This window comes from Toxotes jaculatrix, chromosome 1 (assembly GCF_017976425.1).
Source record: "Toxotes jaculatrix isolate fToxJac2 chromosome 1, fToxJac2.pri, whole genome shotgun sequence".
NCBI lineage: Eukaryota > Metazoa > Chordata > Actinopteri > Toxotidae > Toxotes > Toxotes jaculatrix.
Window position 1 is genome coordinate 13,585,001 of NC_054394.1, and position 20,431 is coordinate 13,605,431.

Here is a 20,431-nt window from a genome sequence, read left to right on the forward strand (position 1 = left end):
GATGAAAGGAGAAAATACATGTTGTCAGTGTTGTTATGACCAATATCTTGTCAGTGGCTTTTTTTTTCTGTCAAGGAACAAAAATCAGCTTCTTCACCACTTGACCAAAATATAATCAATATATTTACCATAATAGTTGACAATGTTATTCTTGTACACACATCTGAATACAAATGTGCAAACTTTTCCTTTTTTCTGTCAAAGAGAAACTGGATGGACATGCAACTTCCAGCCTCATACTTGGTAAAATTATGACAGCAACCATGCAGCATTGATCTCCTGCTGTTGGCCACTTCTCTGATTCATTGTTTGGTCTGTGGCCTGTCAGCTAAAAGTCATTTTACCCTCTCATATAAGCCACCTCAAGTACTTATTTCTTCACTATTTGCATATTTCTTCACTGGTGTTATGCAAGTGATATTTTACAAATTCTAAACATGTCTGAACTTTGTTGCTAAGAAATTATAGTGTGTGATGTTTCCACACTGTGTGAACTCTGTACTGTTCCTGTGTCTGAACAAGTTGTTATTTGGCCTTGTTTCCGCTCTCTCCCTGTATGCGAGGCTGCGGATTTGCTGAGTCTACCTGATGTTTGTGATAGCGTCCATAATAGCTTCACACAGAACTCCCCCCCTGCTATCTTTCTGGCTGTAGCCGAGCTGATATCACCACAACAATTAATTTCTCCGGCTTAGAGGTGATGAAAGCTCACGTTGAAAACTGTCTTTCCGGCTTTTTCTTTTTTTTTTAAAGCTAATTTAACATCTTATTATTTTGATGAGCATATTCTTATGTAAGGAAAAGCTTGTAGCTATGTCACTGGAGGGGAGATGGAGGTACAGTTGGTTGAGCTAGTTTTGAGGGAGGGGCTGATAGATAAATAGATGATGGATGGATTAATGTATACAATAAATGAATGCTGGGGTGAATGATGGCACAGATGAAATAGGAGTGAACGGATGTAGGACACAGATAAAGGAAGGAGTGGTAAATGGTCAGAGAGATAAAGAAAGAAAAATTTATTTTATTTTAATTTTATAAAATGCACTTCCATCCACATTGTTAAAAGCAGGACGTCCTATGATGAGACTGACACTTGATGACTGTGTTCATGGTCTTTATTCTTGTAGGGTTTTTTTTAGAGCCAAAGCAGCCGGACCCATGCGAAGAACACCACTGAAGCTATATAAACAGGGATGATGCCTGGATTACTGAGTAAGCCATGGCATTCAGATAAAATTGCTTGTCAAGCCTATAGGACTGGACACATTGGGTTAGCCAAAGCAGATACAATGTAGATATGAGGCCAGGTCAAACTACAGAGTGTCTGCTCTTTGCAGGTACATTAGGTCAGGGCTATATAATTATGGCACAGCGTGATTTTTCCAATGCAGAGTAAGACATTATGTATCATGAATACTGGCCTTTCGAAAGCAATGCTCACACAATTTTTGGCACATTTTACTGTCTTGAAAATTTACCAGCCCTCAAAGCAAACCCCTCAATGTGGCGTGAAACTTTTTCCATTTAGCTGAGAAGTGCATGACCAACAGGAGAACTGTATACATGCACACACCCTCGTAAAGCCATACGCAGTTACAGCACAAACTCAATCTTTATCGTCTGCCTCCCTGTCTCACACGTATATACATGTTCACTCAAACAAGCACACACACTCCCGGCAGAGGGTGGAAGGGGAGTGAGTTGGAATTAGTTTGTACACCAGTGAAAATTGGCCAAACAGTCCCAATTATGGGATAACTTGGGCTAACCTAATACACCATTGCAATTACCTGGCATCAACCCCCTCACATACACACACACAGGGGCAGACAAACAAACACAGGCACGCACAAACACACACCTGCTGTGACAACAGAAGGTGCTGATCTAATACGGTTGGTCACTTAGAGAGGGAGGAACAGCAATTGGTCCTCCTCTGTCTTCGCATCCTTTTGTCCTGTTCTTTCTGCTATTTGTCTCCTGTCATTCCTCTGATCTTAACGTTATGCTCTCCAGTTTCTCCCAGCTGTTGTCTTTCTTTTCTTAATCCCTCTCATCCTCACTCCTTTGCACTCCCCCAACACCAGTTTCTCTTTTACAACAACTGTCATCTGGTGTCCAGCATTCCCCCCTTCTCTCCTGTCTGTATGTCTCCAACAATCCCCACCCCCCAGCACATACAGACAGAGGAGTTGGATGAAGAGTAACCCAGTGCGGCATGCTTTCAAGAATGCCACTCTTTCAATATGTGTGTGAAATGTTAGCATTGTAAAGCAATTGATTGCAAGCAATTCAATTTTTCTGTGTGATGTTAATGTTTCTGGCCATGTCATGTTACATACATATTATACATTACATATTCATTCTGTCCTGTCAATTAACTATAAGTTGCATGGATCAGTCATTTAAAGTCAAACAGTAAATACAGATAGGTAGCGTCACTGGGTTAGCTGCACCCCAAAAGAAACCCAGAGTACCCAGGTGCATCTGTCTCGTTAGTGCCCAAATTTGACTGTAATTTCCCTGCATCCATATCCTGCACTCTAGATTAGGTTTATTGAGGTGGTTATGTGGCTTTTATTTTGTTTACATTTGAGCAAAAATCTTGACAGGCATCTGAGTTGACAGCACACTGAAGCACTCACTGATTGATACTACACTTCCCCTGCAGCTTCCTTATCTTCTTCTCTGCCTTTGCTGTTTCCTGTCCTCCACCTCTTTGTGTTTATGTGTGTATACCTGCACGCACCCGTGTGTGTGTTTATGGGTGTGCACGTGTATGTGCGTCTCCTCAGTTGTAGTAGCAGTGTTCTAATTGCATAGCACCGTGTGGGACAGGTAGGGGAAGTACTAGTGACAGTCTATTAAGGCAGGATATCCCTGTTGCCATTAGCAGCAGATTGCCCTGTGATTCTGCGGTCTCCACATTCACCCAGCGTTCACAGGGCCCAGAGATACCACACCAGGAATTTACAATAAGATGGTCACTTGCAACAAAAGCAGCATTTTTTTTTTGTGTGTGTGGCCTGAGTCTCATGGGATTGCTTGTGTTTTTGTTATCTGTTTTTCTTTTTGAAACAGTTATAGCTGGTAATACTGTTGACTGGGATCATCACAGCCATGATCCCAGTGCTTATTAAAGTGCTTATTATAGGTTGCATTGAAACATGGCACACTTATCTTGGTAAAATTGCCAGTAATATGGTAATAGTGCATTCACTATGTTGGTCAAATACAGCAAACTCTGTTCAAACAGAGTTATCCTCTACATAAGAAGTTTTATATGTTTATTTTCTTTTCTATCATGTTCCATTAATTTAAAAAAAAAAGTGCAGTATCTGTTTAAAATCAGAGAAAAAACAATGATACATCCAGTGTCAGGTAAGTTAGATCAGCAAACACATGCTATTCAAGTAAACTTTCTACGGAGTCAGGCTCTTTAAGAGCGTATGTGTGCAGAAGTGCATATGAATGAGGGAGAACAATTGCACTGTTTTGGCTATCTGACAAAAATATATCCCTACCAGAGACAAAACCAAACCAACGCCCTTGGTTGCTGTCCACATTTTACCCGTCTTTCTGTTTTATTTTACTGGAAATAAATGACACCAGCACCAGCAAATGTCTTCTTCTGTGGCCAACAGGGTTTTATTACCTTAGAAAGAGAACCCCTGAATTTGGATGCAGCTTTTTATTAGGTTGTGATCATGTTAATTACATTCATAAATGATCACAGCAGAAATCCATCTGTTATTGCCACCTTTTACATTCTGTAAAATATCAGAAATGTGTCATATTTTATATTTTGTGTGTTTCCTTCTGTTTGTATCTGTGTGTGTGTGTGTGTGTGTGTGTGTGTGTGTTTTCTGTGCCTCTATGTGTTTCCATGTCCACATGTGCGTTTAGGTGGTGGCAGTCACAGTCCAGGGCGTCCCAGAGGGCGTACAGTCTCCAGTGGTGACAGCTTTAACTCCCTCCTCCCTCAACGTGAGCTGGTCTGAGCCTACTAGTCCCAATGGAATAATACAGCGGTACCACCTGAACCAGACAGGTGTTGGAACCATAGTTACGCACACTCATGGACCCAGAAATTGTACTGTGTCTGGTAAGATACATGTTGTATCATTCTCTTAGTATCTGATCACTTTTCCCTTTCTTCCTCTCCAGCATCACCCTTCTCGTCCTCTCGTCATCTTTTTATTGCTCTCTTTGCTCTCTTTTGTTTCCCTTCTCCCATTTAATCGTGTTTTTTCAACTCTCACTTCTTTCTCCTTCCTCTTAACTCCTCACCTTTTTCTACTCCTTACTTATCTTCTTCTCCTCTCCCACACATTCTACCTCTCCTCCTCTTCCTCTTCCTCTTACTTGGCCACTCCTCTCCTGCCCTATCACTCTCTCTTTTCCTGTCATTCATTTATTTATGTATTCTGGTTTCTCGAAGCCATCCAGTGACTGAATTTACACCTGATTCCCGCCACACTCTCTCTGGCCAAACCCCTTACACAAACAGACACACTCACATGCACGCACAAGGAAGAAGCAAAGACATGACAAGCACAAAAGCACACTCAAGACACAGAAGAGAGGTGCACACAAAATCGTGCTCCCATATATACAGACTTGAAAAAAACACAAAAACCAGTACACAAACAGCTCAACAAAAGCAGTTTGAGACACAGTGCTAAAGCAGGCCCACAAACAGAAGTTCACAAACAGAAGTCTTTATATATTGTAGATCTGCATACAAACGTGGTGGTGTCAGGACTGTGTGATTTGTGAATCCTGTTTTATCTGCCCCAAGGAGGAGCAGTGTTGCTGGCCTTCTGCCATCAGTCAGAGCATGCACACACACACACACACGCACACACACAAACAGACAAACTGTTTAACAAATGTAAATTGTCTCTATAAAAACAGAACATATTAGAGACGACAGACAAATACCAATAGAATATTATCACACTAGACATACTTGTTGTCTCTTGGGACTGGAATAGTTCACTTTAAACATATTAACTCCTCCAAAGCTGATTTGATTAGTCCCCTTTAAATTTCTATATATAATGAAGTGACAGCATCTTTTGAGGCTGAAACTCATTGGCCTTTTCCCTTCACAGCTCCTCTCTGCTCTGTCTTGGACTCAGACCAGGCATCGGCTTTGCCAGTAGCCAATAGACTATTCCCATGGTGCCTGTGGTTGGCTTGTATGGTCAGGAGTTGTGTGCACACGAGCATGTGTGTTTGTATGTGTAGGCATGAGACAAAGCAAACAATGCCAAATAGAGATGGTAATGTGCTGTAATACTGTACCAGCCCCATGTGCCAGTGTAAGCAACCAGCATGCGTGTGTGAAATTTCCCTGTACCCCAGTGAGACACTGGAGAACCCTGCATATTCAGCCAAAACCACTGCTCGGGCAGTCTCTCTCTCTCTCTCTCTCTCTCTCTCTCTCTCTCTCTCTCTCTCTCTCTCTCTCTCTCGTCTCCAGTCCACAGCTCTCTTTGTCACAACACATGCAGATATTAGGAAAATGTTATAGTGTTTCAATGTTTTGCAGTGTATTGTTTAGACAAGAGATATACCAGAAAACAGTGTTTCATTACGACAGAGGATCAGAAATTAACTTTGAATAGTAAATACAGGTTTAATCAAAAAAAGACCTTGAGTGACCCCAGTACCAGTTCTGCGGATCAGCTTGGTACAACCCTACTTCATATATATTTATATGTATTAGCTGAAAAAAGACAAAATAGACATAGTTTCTTTTCATTGATTTTTTAATTTATATAATATATAGTAATATTAAAATTATGTTTTAAAGCTTTATTTTATGTTCATTTTTATTTGTCTGTCTTTTATTCTTTTACCCCCTCATCCCCGTCCAGGAACACGCATGTGCATATATGGACGTTAGTGTGTGTACTGTATGCATGTGATGTTACTGTAATGACTAACTGCCATTAAATCACAGCTACTGAAATCCTTTTGTGCAAATTGAAATAAAAAAAAAACTGTGCAGTAACAAGTGAAACAGAGACAGAGGTAGACAGAGGGAGAGAGGTGGGGAGGAATTTCAGCTGCAGAATTAAATAAAGAAGGAGTTACCAAAAAAATTAGACAAACTGAAGGAGTGAAAGATGCATAGAATGACAATTTTTAAACAAGAGTGAAGGAGAAAAGGAGAAAGGAGTGGGAGAGATGAAAGATGGATGGATGTAACTAAGTGTTTTCAGTGAAATATGAACAGAAATAATTGCTGCGCTACTCCCTCATCCTTAATGTTTAATACGCCATTATTCATCTTCTCTGCATCTCTCTGACGGCTCTCACCACTTTCAGAGACAGACACTCAAAGAGCTCACACAGTCACTCACTCAAACCACAGAAACTGGAGTAAGGTGCTTTTTTTAGCTACAAAAAAAATGTCGATTTTTAGATTGAATCACTCTTGCAGTGTTGTAACGTATTTGATCTGATAAATAGTGTATCTGTGGGGCCAAAGATGTCCCCTCCTGAAGGAGTATGTCCTGTCAAACCTGTAGTCTGCGAGGTATTAGTTTATCAAGAAAAGTTCATCTAAATTCATCCATGTTTATCACTCACTATAAGCATAATAACTCTTTTATTATTATTTTAAATTATTAACCAGTAATAATAAAACAGGGATTTTAACTGAGGAGGCCTGTTGCTTTATACTAAAGATATAAAAATTCAAAATTGCATTAATTATTCCAAAATGTAACCTTTTAGGCCCTAAAAATAAGAGCCTGTGCAGTCCAAACTGTTTAGACATTCATGGTTTTCTTTTTCTTTTCGTTTCCATTCATTGGCATTTCATTGGAGGAATGGTGCTTCTGTATGCGCTGAATCATTTCTATATAGTTCTAATATTAATATCTAATTAATTATGACAAATAATGTTGGTGCTTCTGACTGGTTTGCAATGTTAAAATGAAGTAAGCAGCGGCCTCTGTGATGCCAGAATCTAAAAATATAAAAACAAATTTGTGGCTTCTGCCATTTCCTGTTTTTCAATGATTGGCCTTAGGAAAAGCAAGAAATAGACTCTTATTAATGGCATTTTTAGCAGTTCTGAACAGAGACACTTCATTGAAAGAATTAAGCACTACTGTACAGACACCCCATGTGAATCGATATTAAGTATTGCTATCATTAGCTCACAATGAATTATTGCCTGCAATTATATAGATTATGGCATTAATCATGTGTTTAATTGGCCTTTTGTAGGCTCATTATTAATTCAGAACAGCAGGGAATAGAGTATGTTCTTTTATTTATTAATGCGTTTCCCTCCACAGTCCATGCTCTGATTGGTCCTTGCTATAGGTACAAGCATGTAGACATGGAAAAAGGAGGAGAGGTGATAAAAAACAGCCTTGCTTATCATGTATCAGTTCTGAATCTGTCTTCTTTCAGAAATATCAGGGTTACAGAAAGAGTTTTTCAACCAGCTAGTTAACAGTCGTACCCTGAAAGAGTCTTATTAATTCTGCTTCTAACTTCTAAAACTTTAGTTCAGCAGGTTTGCAGTAAAGTGATGGAGTTCAGTTGGACAGTTAACAATGTTCTTTGAGATATGTTGGATCCACCACAACCCACTGTCCTGTTTATGACTCAAGTCTGACCTTCTCCTATTGTCGTCATAAAGGAAAAAGATAGATAGTTAGAGAACTGGGGAAGGCTACAAAGATGAAGAGAGGTGATTTATTTTTCTCCGGGTCAACAGATACACATTGAAACAAACTGGTCGAAATATAGTCAATCAAAATAATCATCAACATTACATAGACATATTTAAATATTTACTTTAAGCTAAATTAGTGTAAACGGAGATCTGCTATTGATTAAAAGCAGAAAATGAAACATTTAGCTTTTTCAAGATCATGCTGTTGTCAAAACAGATATTAAACCTCTGCATTACAAATGAAAAGATGTATATATAAAAAATGTAGAGATTCTTACAAGGGGACATATTCATACCTCTTTCTCTCTTAACTGACTGACCTCGAGATCAGTGTATGTGTGTTTAAGTACTTTGTGAGGACCAGTTTGAGAGTTAGACCTCACAGAGTGAGGACGATTTTGGGGAAAGTAAGGGCATTTTGACTGGTCCTCACTTTCTGACACACCTTCAAAGGGCTGTTTGAGGTTAAGACTTGGTTCTAACTTGGTTCAGGTTAGAATTAGATTGTCAAAGTTAGGTTAAGGTTAGAGTGTGGGGCTTGGGAATGCACTGTGTCAATAAGTGTCCTCACAAAGATAGAAGTTACAAGATACAAGTTTGTGTGTGTGTGTGTGTGTGTGAACCTGATCTCATTGTTCCATCCCAGACGGTCTCTGCATTAGGGAGCCACAGACAGGAAGTCAAACTCTTAATTATTTAGCAGAGGTGTTATCAAAGCTCTCTTCTATCTCTCTCTTCCCCTTCTCTCTCACTTGTTTTTTTCTTTCATTGTCTTGCTTGTTCTTTCAGTTTATCGTGCAAATAAAGCATTTTTTCTTACTATCTGCTTCTTTTTTCCTCAGCATTTCTGGTCTCTCTGTTCACTCTATCACCTCTTTTTCTCCTCTTTCCATCTCAGCCTCTTTCATGTCTTTTTCAGCTGTCCTCACATTTCTCTCTTCTCTTATTCTCCTGCGCAGCCTTACCTACTTTCTCTCCATCTTCTCTTTGACTTAGCCACCTCTTTTTCTCTCTCTCCCTCTTACCCTCTCTCTGTCTGTGTGGTGTATCAGGTAACCAGCATGGTATTGCGGCCTGCGCCCATCAGCCTCTCATATTTTCCAATGCAAACAGGACTCGGCAACCTGTCAATAAAATACCGTTTTAGATCAGTTATTTTTACATTTTTACTGCACCACAGCAACACAGGCACACACACACAATCAACTGTGTGTGTTAATCAAGTTTCATGGGTTTTTTTTGTCTTTCTCGTTTTTTTTTTGTGTTTCTCACATGCGCACTTTGACTTTTTACTTGAACCCTTTACTCTCTCTCGCAGCCAAAGTCTCTCTCTGTGTTTCTCTCTCTGTCTTACACAAACACAGACCAGTCTCCTCTGTGTCCAGCTCTTGCAATGACAGTTACAGCCTTGTTTCAGTCCGTGGTAGTGAGCCGCCGGCTGCTCACATCAAAACGCCCTCCACCTGTTTTTCACTTCCTGGTGATCACTGTTAAAATGATTGAAGCTTCCTCTGTCTTTCCATAATCAAGCACATAAGTACACATGTGTATGTATGGGTACACGCACATGCAGGTACGCACACACACACACTTTCTCTCGTTGTCTGTTGCACATGCACACACACACACACCATTGTCAGCTTGGTGTTGTTTCTCCAGCAGAACAACACTGCCCTCTTCAGGCTGAGCGTTAAACATAATTTGAAGCACACCAAGAAACATCAGAGGTGTTTGTGTGGGAGTTTGCGTGCATCTGCACATGCACAGGTATTGGATGAGAAGTATAATTGTGCCCGGTTTGGTTTATGTTTAAGATGAGACAGAGTGGTTGGGAAATCAGGTGATCTGCTTCACAGGGTTTTTTGACCTTGTAGTTCTTTTAGTTTCTGAATGTGTGTTCGTTTCATTGATGGTGGAACTGAGAAATCAACTTTTACAAGCATATTCTCTGATTACTCCACTGGGCTTCGTGACCTGAATTTAGGCTCTAATTAATAGGCACAGGCAGCATTTTAAAGCATTTTGGTTATTTTACTTATGCACATATTTTAATTGCTTCTGAAGCCATTGCCTCATGACTTCATTGTCCCATAAAGTTGTCTAATAGTGGTCTGTGTTAGAAATATTACTCCACAGTTGTCTGCCCAGTTTTTAGCCCCAAGGGGACATTCTGTCCGTCTGTTTGTACGAACATGTAGTGAAGGGTTACTGCTTTATTCAGTGTTACAACAACTGACATCACATGCGGTGTAGATATCATTTACTATGCTAGAGTGCACACACGCATATACACACGCTTAGTTGCACAGTTAAAAAGTGTAACAGAGCCTCACGCTTCGACCCGAGTACTTTCGTATGGCTGGCAGATTTTCTTTATTTAACCCAAACACAGGGCAACATTGTGAGAACATTTGCACACACAAACACACACACATTGATCAGAGGTTGGGTTAAGCGTGGCAGGCTGCGAGGCATGTTAAGCAGGCTAAGCAGTAGAAGCAGACGTGAGGAAACCGTGGTGAAGCACTCCGCTGTGCATTAGCCTGTGTGTGTGTGTGTGTGTGTGTGTGTGCGTGTGCGTGTGCGTGTGTGTGCATGCGTCATGTGTGCATGTTCACCGTTGTATGTAGTCAACACAGGGTGGGCACAGACATGCATATAGCAGCTGAGACACGCAGTAGGGCGTCCCTTTCTGTCTTTCAGCCTCCACATACACACAGCTGGAAACAACAAAAGATGATTTATATAATTAGCTAAATTATATCAAAAAGCTGTTTATTTTATAAGTGGCAAAATTGTGTTCTTTATTCTCTAAATTACAGGTGTGATACTTCTATGTAATTCAAATGTAATATCATTAATTTTTGACTGTCTCACATGTCGACAGCTGTCTGTTTGCACTTTGAGTCATCAAATAGAAGAAATTTTACTTTTATGTTAAAAAATAAATAAAACCAGTATTTTGAGTCTTACCTAGATGTTTCTGAATATTCAAATTTATTTATGTAATCCATCAGAAATCATTACAGGTGTAAAATATTTATAGCTTCACCTAAAATAGTGCAGATTTAAGACAGAAATAAAGAATTGAACACACTGTATTATGCAGCGCCACAGCCTGTTTTTGCAGTCATCCTTTTGAAATAGTCGTTTTAGTTATTTCATTTTCATTTTCCTTTGAATTTGATTTGTAAGCTGTTGTAGCTTGTCAGCTAAGTGAATGACCATAAAATATCCAGTCAACCCCCATGACAGCATTTAGGATTTGCATCCATCCATTCATCCTCATCCATCCACTTTACATTAACAACCAGGCAGAAAATATATGTGAAGAAAAAAGGTTTTAAATGACCAGAAAGTGGTTCTAACTTTGTTGAGTATGTAGAATTTTTAGCAACTATTTAGGTCTTACTATTTAGATCTTACTATAGTAGGTTAAATATCAGACCAAAAACTGATTTCCTGTGGTTTGCTGTTAAAAGGACCACTCAGTCGCGATGTGATTTCTTTTAGACTGCATACCAGGTGCCTATAAATAAATCATGTCTGGACGCTGTAGCCTAAACGCATACCAAGGTATCATAATTATCATAGATCAAAAGCTGATGACATTACAGCGTTGGACCGGTCCTATCCCATGTCAGTTCCGCGGCTGCCCATCTTTACGTTGTTTCATTATTGAGTTATGGCATGCATAATTTAACACCGACAGATATGGATCCATCCGTTGAGAGAGTGTGGAAAGAACAGAGGGAGGGAGAGTGAAACAGATAGAGAGAGAAAATGGTCAGGAAGAGAGCTAGTGATACAGGATGTTTACTCTTTCTTTATCTTACTTTTTTTTGTTATTCATTTTGTTTGTCTCCTCTTCCTCTTTAAATACCCCTCTCTCCATTTCATCTTTTGAAAACTGTGTTTTGCACTGTTCTGTACAGTTTATCACATTAATATTGACATAGGAAAAATGGTATGTGTGGAATTCTTTTCATGCTGCATGTTTCCTTTAACTGTGAGATTGCTCCTTTGTGTTCTTTTTAGCATATATTCATGTCTGTATGCTACAGGTTTGCAGTCGTACACAGACTACAGTTTTGTGCTGGTGGCCTGTACTGCGGTCGGATGTGGAGCCAGCTTGCCTTCCACAGGACGCACCCTGCAAGCCTTCCCTAATGGTACACACACACACACATTCACAAAATATCCTAACGTCCCAATTATCCTACAGAATCTTTATAAATCATTGAGCATATACATTTTAGGAATTCTCTGTTTGTTTTCATGCAAAAGAGGAAACTGCTGTGCTCTTTTCCACACAGACGTATCGCTAATGTCAAAAATTAAATTGAAAAAAGTTAATTGATTAAGGGACCCGAAACAATTTCACAACTTTAGCATATTATGATTTTAATAAACATTCACATTTAACAATCTCTTACATTGTGTAAATGTCTTTTTACAATTTATCTTTGGGATTTCTTTACTGATTTATTCTTTCGGATATTTTTTTCTCCTTTTCACGTCCTCCTCACTTCTCTTTTCTCCTCCCACTGTTCTCCTTTTTTGAATCCTCCCCCTCTCATGTCCTTCTTTGGTCTCCCTATACCGTATCTCTCTCCCCTTCACCCTTCTCTCTCTCTCTCGCTCCTCTTCCTCACTTCTGACTACAGTGGAATGAAGCCTTGTTTTGTTGCCCGACTAAAATGGTTTTATGGATTTTTATTTATTAAAGAACTTTAATTAGGATAATTTTCCCTCTTGATCACCTTTTCATTTGTTTATCTTCTCTCACTTCTCTTCCTCTCCACGGCTTCACCTTCTCTGTCTCTCTTCTGTCTTGAGCTCTTTCTTCCTCATTTGTTTTCTTTTTCCATCTTCCACTCTCCGCTTCTTTTACGTCTCGTTTCTCTTCCTCTCAAAACCCAGTGCACATTTATCTCTCCTCTTAGATGTCAGTATTTCTCCTATTTCTTTTCCATTTAAATATCTCATTCTTCCCCTTTGTGCACCTATCTATTGGATCTTTTGTCTTTCCTTCCATTTATTTTTATATGGGCCTCCCTATTTTTTCTTTTTTAAGCTCCTCCTCCACTGCTCCCCACCCTTATCTGTGTGTCTCAATGTCAGCCACAAAGCCACCACATCATTTCATCTTAAATATATCTATCTATGTGATTGGAATTAACATATCTGCTACATGTTTGTCTTTATATGTTGGTAAACAGTTCAGTTTGAATTGAAAGTAAGTTAATTAAACTCTCCTCCAACACACTAGGTAGAATAGTTGAGTCTCGTCATCATTTGTGTCCAGATGAGATGAACTGTATAGTTAGAATGAGCAGCAATAGCCACATCTGTAAGAGATTCATTGAGACATCAAAATAAAAAAAGGACCAGTAACTAAGTAATTTTATAAATAATAATAATTATAATAACTAATAATATGGCTATTTTTATATAATGTAATAAATTATAGGTTCCAATTAATGAATGTGGAAATTGCTCAAATCCTCATTTTCTTTCCCGCTTTGCTTCTCCAGGTGTATGGTCAAGGCCCAGACACCTGATAATAAACACGTCTGCAGTGGAGCTGTACTGGGATCAGCCGTCCCAGCCTAATGGACACATCTCCCAGTACAGACTGAAGAGAGACGGTCACACTATTTTTACCGGAGACCACCGTGACCGGAATTATACGGACACTGGACTCCTGCCAAACCGCAGGTGGAGAGCATGCACTCGCAGGCTTTTACACACACACAAATACAATCACGCACAAGTGTGTGCACATATGTACAAGTCACACATGCATAAACGTACTTCACTTGTAGCTTTGTAATTAATCATCCCTTTAATTTCTAATTTTTCCCATTCATGTGTACATGCGTGTGTTTGTGTGTGTTTATATCGGGGTCACCCTGTTTTAAAAGCAGTCCTATCGTCCCATCCATGTCTCTCTCTCAGGACTGCAAGCTGTATATGTCTGTTTGTGTCATTTAATGAGCAAATATTTGACATACCAATGACAGACTCAAACATTACCACACACACACACACACATTAAAATCACAAATCAGATCTGGCTTTTGCTTACAGACAGCAGTGGAGCGTAGATTTTATTTATCTGTTTATTTTCATTTAACCTTTACTAATCCGTGTCTTTTTTCCAAGATGGATTTTCTGTTTTAATTACGGGAGTGTAAAATGATACCCTCTCTCCTCCCCTTTCTCTTTTGCCTGTCTCCTTCTCTCGCTCTCTCTCTCCTCGGCCTCCTCTCTCCCCAGACAATTTCTCCTTACCCCAAATAGAATTCTTGGGATAACACCCTGCAGTACTCCAATCTCCTCTATGTGTGTGAAAGAGAAAGAGAAAGGAGGGAAGGAGGAAGATAGGACTGTATGTGTGTGTGACGTTTAATTTTCCCTAATTCCAGATAGTCTGCCAGAAGGCATTTCCGTCCCGACCCTTCGCTTCTCATCACTTGTCTCGCTTCCTATTCACTTCTCTTTCCTCTTTCCCTGCCTCCCTCCCCTCCTTTCTCTCTTACCTCATTCCCTTCCTCCTTCCCTTCTTTTCCCAATTTAGCCCTGCGCCAAGAATTACACAGGGAGCACCGGCCCCATTATCCAGGCAGACTTGTGTGTGTTTTTGCCTTTGTGTGCGTACCCACGCATGCCTTTCTGTGTGTGCACGTGTCTGTGTGTGAGACTGCTCAAAGTGGCCATTGATTATTTATGACAATGTTGATTAGCTGTCACTTTGCTTCGGCAGCCCAGGAAGTGTCTAAGATGACGAGAGAATTAACCTATTCCCTCTGGCTGGCCCCGCAGGACAAACGCACACACACGCACACACACGCGCACACACACACACACACAGAGCCACATTCACATGCACAGCCAAATAGATGCAAATGCCCCACTCACCGATTACCTACCTCACACACACACACACACGCACCATTTTACTTTTGATATCCCAAGGCGGTGTTTACATTTAAGTAAATATCTTCCAGTGATGAAGTGTTTAAATTCATTCTCCCACTGAAACCTTATGCCATGATAAAATTCTCACTCTCCATCACACTCACTCACCGCTTTGCTCTCTTCGTCTTCTTGATTTCTGTCTCTCTCTCTTTTTATCTCTCCTTGACTTAGTTGGTGTCTCTCTGTGAGTTGTTTTTATTTGTGTTTTTTTTCAGTTTGTCTCCCCGTGTGTGTGTGTGTCTTTGAGAGTAACATATGGGTAGTTTTAATACCTTTCCCTGACTGCGTTCTAAACCACTGCAGAGGTGCTAATGGCCTCCTGTTTAAAACGCTCTGCGCAGGAACAATAACCCAACACCACCGCCTATTAATGCATGTGTGCCGGAGTTTATAGCAAATTAAAGGCTTTTAATGTTAAATGGTGGCCCACTTACACAGCTAATGTAGGCTTTAGCACCGGCCAGCCACGCGCTCTTAAAAGGGAAATCTATCTTATGATGTCATGGGCGGGAGAAGTGGAGAGTAGGTCAAGAGAGGCAACAAAACAGATGAAAGAGAGAGAGAGAGAAAGGTGTATGATGGAGGAGAGAGTGAAGCTCAAGTGTAGTCACTGTATTAGCTTACACACACACACACACACACACAGACTGATGGATGCACATACTTTCATAAGCTGAAATTTAATTTACGGTGGCATTTGAAGGAGTCAGTGTTTTCTTAGTGTATTTCCAGAGAATGTTTCTGAGAAGTTTACCCATTAAGATTTCTCCCACACAGTTCCTCTGACTACAAGATAGCTTCTGGTTATTATGCAACAAAGCTGAGCTGGTCCATCTCACTAAAAAATCGAGTAATTACAAATCTTATCCATTCAATACAGTTTTATTTTTTTGCCAAAGCCCAAGTAGAATGAAGCCAATTAATTTGAAAAACAAAAATGTTTGACTAATTCAACTATAATGAAAGGTCCATATTTAAGAACCAACTGCAACTAAAGTCAGTACAACCTTCATTAGTGAGATTAATACAGTGGTCCAGGCCACTTCCATGCTAAACATGCTGGACCCCATATGATCCAGACACATTTGTCTCGGTTTCATCTGACCAAATAATGTGCTGCCAATATTCAACAGGCCACTGTTCCATGCTCTTTGGCAAAGTTAAATCTTGGAGTTTTGTGCCGTTTTGTGAGTAAATGGTTTTGACTTCATGCAGTGTCCTTCATACTGTCTGATCAGTCAGTGATATACCAATTTCCACAGATAATCCTTGTGCCAAGTCAGAAGAACTTACATGTCTGTTTTTCAGTTAGCAGCTGTTTTTGGTAGGATTATGTTCAGTAGCCTACTGATGCTCTTGTATCTCTTTCATCTTTATGAAGTCTCACAATCTGGTTTCTTACTTGTTCAGGTAACCTTCCTTTGAATTGGAAACATTCCTTAGAGATTCTGGTCCATGTTGACATGACTGAAACACATAATTTCTGCAAATTTTTCCACCGCCAGTCTATTCTACCACATCCCAAACTTGTTTTACTGGAGTAAATTATGGTGGCTGTGGAGGCCACTTTACTCTGCATTAGAAGATGGTAAATTGTGCAATAAATTCTGCACATGGCCAGCAATAACACTCAGATAGGCTGTGGCATTGAAACCATGATTGACTGGAATTAAGAGGCACAAAGTGTGCTTCATCATTATACCACCACCAACATGTACTGTTGGCACAAAGTAGGTTGGGTCCATGGATTCATGCTGTTGACACTAAATTCTGACCCTACTATCTGCGTGAGAAGTCCAGATTCATCAGACCTCATTTTCCTACTTCAACTTTTCAGTTTTGGTGAGCCTGTGTCCATTGCAGCCTCAGATTTCTGTTCTTAACGGACAGGAGTGAAGCCAGACATTGTCTTCTGCTGTTGTACCTCTTCTGCCTCGAGGTTCAACTTGTTGTTCATTCTGAGAAGCATTTCTGTTCACCACAGTTGTAAAGAGTGATGACCTGAGTTACTGTTGCCTTTCTTTCTGCTCCAACCAACCTGGCCATTTTCCTCTGATTTCTCTCATCAACAAGGTGTTTCCATCCACAGAACTGCTGCTCAGTGGATGTTTTTTTTGTTGTTTGTTTGTTTGTTTGTTCTTGGCTCCATTCTGTGTTAAACTATTGCTGAGACTGTTGTACTTGAAAATCACAGGACATCAGCAGTTTCAGAAAAACTCAAACCAGCCTGTCTGGCACCAACAAACATGCCATACTCAAAATAGCGAAGATGACTGTATTTCAGTTACTGTGGTATGGGAAGATGACACCTGTGACACTTCAAATTCAAATAAAGTAAATATATTTTCAGGTTGGGTCATAACTGAAGTGGTAGGAAATGTTTGGGATATACATCTGAATAAAAGCTCCCTTTCATTATTAGACTGTCTAAGCCTTGATCCTGATCAGACCCTGTGTTTGCGTTATTGTATGCATGGTACTGTTATGAAACTGCCTGATTAACACAGTCTTTCTGCACATTCTTTTTCTCTCTGCCTTTCTATCTCTTCAGGTATGTGTATGAGTTGGAGGCCAGTACAGGGGGTGGGACTGGTGTGAGTGACAAATATGTTATACTAACTCCTGTCTCGTGCCCCACTGGAATCCCTCCTCCCCACAATGTGACAGTGTCAGGCCCCAACTCCATCTCTCTTGCCTGGACCCGTCCTGGTGAGTAGCAGTCTAAATGAATGGGTGGATGGACTTGAAGTCCTTTTCGGTCCTGTATATATGGATTTGAGTTGAATAACAGTACAGATTAGATACTTTTTAACCTTTGATGATAGAACGAACTCCTTTATGTTTGTTAATGATAATATGTGGAAACTGTGATCACATTTGTACTCTGGCATTGTGGGCAATTGTGTGGTCAGTGAGAATGTTCACCAGTACAACACATCATAGTGAGAAAGATGGACTCAATGTGTGTATAAGGATCAGTGTGTATAAGGTTTTCAAATCTGTTTTCAGAAGGGACGACTACATTTCACTTGACCTTCTAACTTAGAAATCCCCAAATTCATTTGTTAAACTGCAGCAAGAGCTATAGGATACAATAAACCCACAGCATGAGAAGGTTTCACTCTCATTTTCTTATGATTATATTTTGCATCCAACAGAAAATGGGAACAGAGTTAATGTGACATACAGTTTAAATATTCTGCATGAAGTGATATTCCCATCATTTCATTGTATGGCACAATACTAAAACAGTGTCTGCCACATTCAATGGATTTAGCTCTACAAGACAGAAAAAAAAATTATTCTCATCATATTAAGCTGACTAGAGAGAAGTTGTTGCCTCCATGTGATTATCTTCTTCCTCAGGTATGAAGAGACAGAGAGAGAGGGTCAGACTGAAACAAAGGCCCTGAGTAGTTTTCCATTCACCTTCTGGCCTCTCAGGCCCTGAACACACACATACACAGGCATACATGAGCATACACTTGGGGCTGAGTTTCATGCTTATGGGGCAGTGATTGTCTGCCCTAACCCATCTATCATTGACTATTACTCTCTCATTAGGCTGATTTCCTATCTCAGAAACCGCTTATAGTGCCAACTAGCAAAGACACTTCAGTGTGTGTATATGTGTGTGTGTGTGTGTGTGGATTTTTTGTTTCTGTATATTTGTGTCTGTGTTTATGTATGCATCTTTATACATGTGTATTTGAGAGTGTGTTTGTCTGTGTGTGCGTGTGTGCGTGCATATGTGAGTGTGCATGTCATTGTGGAGACATTTCCATAGGCAGGCCTATTCTATTGTCATTACGGGTTGATTTTAAAGGTGAGGAAATATCGGCTGGGTTCTCACGCTTGGTTAACTCCCTGAGTCCAGAGTCTGGAGTGTTTTCGACTTGGGTGTGTATGTGTATGCGTGCATGCCTAACTCTGTGTGTACGTACATGCACATGTGTTTGTATCTTCATATGCATACACTGACTGCCAAAACACTGACGTATGGCTATTAAAAAGACATTTACCTAAGGATCAATTCCTCCATTGTGGTGTTTGTGTGTGTGTGTGCGCGCGTGCGTGCATGTGTGTGTGTAAGAAGGTTTTGTGTGTGTATGGCATTTTTTTGTGAAAGTTAACATGTGTGCGTCTGTAATTGTAGGAATTGTGTGTAAGAAATAGAAGATGTCACAGCAGCTGACTGGTTGTTAATAATACAACTTAAATATCACAGAGATGATTAAACCTCTATGGCTGAACAATGTACCGATCAAAGAGAGTCACATTATCACCCCTGTGTGTTTGTGCTTACGCATAAATATCCCTTGGTGTGTGTGTGGACTATGTGAAAGTGTATTAACGCAGCTAAAATGTGCTCATATAAAAAGCTCCATGTGCTGAAGTCAGAAGTGTGTGGGTGTGTAGGTGCATGTGTGCATATGTGAGTTGGGGGGTGAATAATTGAAGTCTTTCATTTGTCTGGTAATCAGTTCGTTCTCGAGATATCAAGAGTTCATGAATGTTGAATAACCCATCACAATACAGTAGGCCTGAATTATGGAAAAACCTCCGGTGAGAATATTAACAAAGTCTAAGTGCATGTGTGTATCTGTGTGGGTGTTTCTGTATGTATACAATTGTGTGTTTTTGTCTGGTTGTGAGACCACCTCAGCTGGATCCTTCAGCGTTAAGACAAAAATATAAGCTGTTATGTAAATTTAGTTGTAGGAAACCATGTGCTTTATGGCCAGTTATAATAATTGTCAACCAAATTTTTCTATACATGATGAATTAAAATCAGTGGAGTTATGTTTTATGGTTTCTGATTTTCTGTACAAAGCAGATGAAGTAGCTATAACAGCGAAATGCCTTTTTGTAGTATAGTTGTACTAAGGTGTATAAGGTGTATGTAACATCCCGTTAAATTTAGGATGAATGCTGTACTGATGCATGCATCCTTTTCTATGTATTATTGTTTGTTGACAATAATACATAGAAAATAATGTTGAAGTCTACAAGTCCTGTCTAAGCCCATAAGATACCATTAGTACAAGCTGTAGCACTCAAATTCTGTTTTATTTTATTATTACTAAGGGTAATCGTATTGTTTGTCTTTCTCCTTTTCCACAGTTCAGCTCAGCAGCAGCCAGCCTGTAACCTACAACATCCTGTTAAATCCAGGAAGTGACAGAGCCATAATGCGTCATGCGGGGCAAGACCTGCAACTGAATGTGACCGGTCTAGAGCCTTTCACCACCTACAACATCAGAGTGCAGGCCTGTCAGATTGGTAATTACCTTTCAACTAAATATATCAGCTTTCTGTAGTAAGACAGACAACATAACAAAGCTTCACACACTGTTTAACTGAGAAAATGGATGAGTTTAGCACAGAGAAACTGGAGTACATAGCAGTACTATTGGCGTTACTGCAATTCTGTTTAACACAGGCTTCGCTCTGAGAGGAGGGTCTAGTTAAAATGGCTTGATTTATTCTCTGTGGCTTGTAAAAGGTGGCCAGACAAATTTGAATCCTGAGGATGCCAGAGAGACCTTGTTAGAAGCCCTGTGATGCAGCCTGTGGCTAAGCAATGGGAGGCTACTGAAAATAATTAAACACAGATTTTAAACAGTAACTAATGGCCTTTTTCCGTAGGAAATAGCATAGCATGCTTTAGCTGAGGTGTTTCAACTATAGCCTCACAGCAAGTGTAACCACACTGACCCGTGATATGCTTCATAAATG

The 20,431-nt window shown here is 40.0% G+C and overlaps 1 protein-coding gene across 1 annotated transcript in view; it reads left to right on the forward strand.

Moving 5' to 3' along the window:
- Positions 1-20,431, forward strand: part of ush2a (Usher syndrome 2A (autosomal recessive, mild)) — a 189,552-nt gene that overhangs the window by 139,799 nt on the left and 29,322 nt on the right. The window contains exons 66-70 of the mRNA XM_041037694.1: positions 3,910-4,108; positions 11,773-11,880; positions 13,246-13,429; positions 17,244-17,401; positions 19,817-19,975. Of these exons, the coding sequence (XP_040893628.1) occupies positions 3,910-4,108; positions 11,773-11,880; positions 13,246-13,429; positions 17,244-17,401; positions 19,817-19,975 (808 nt within the window). The remainder of the gene's footprint in view (positions 1-3,909; positions 4,109-11,772; positions 11,881-13,245; positions 13,430-17,243; positions 17,402-19,816; positions 19,976-20,431) is intronic.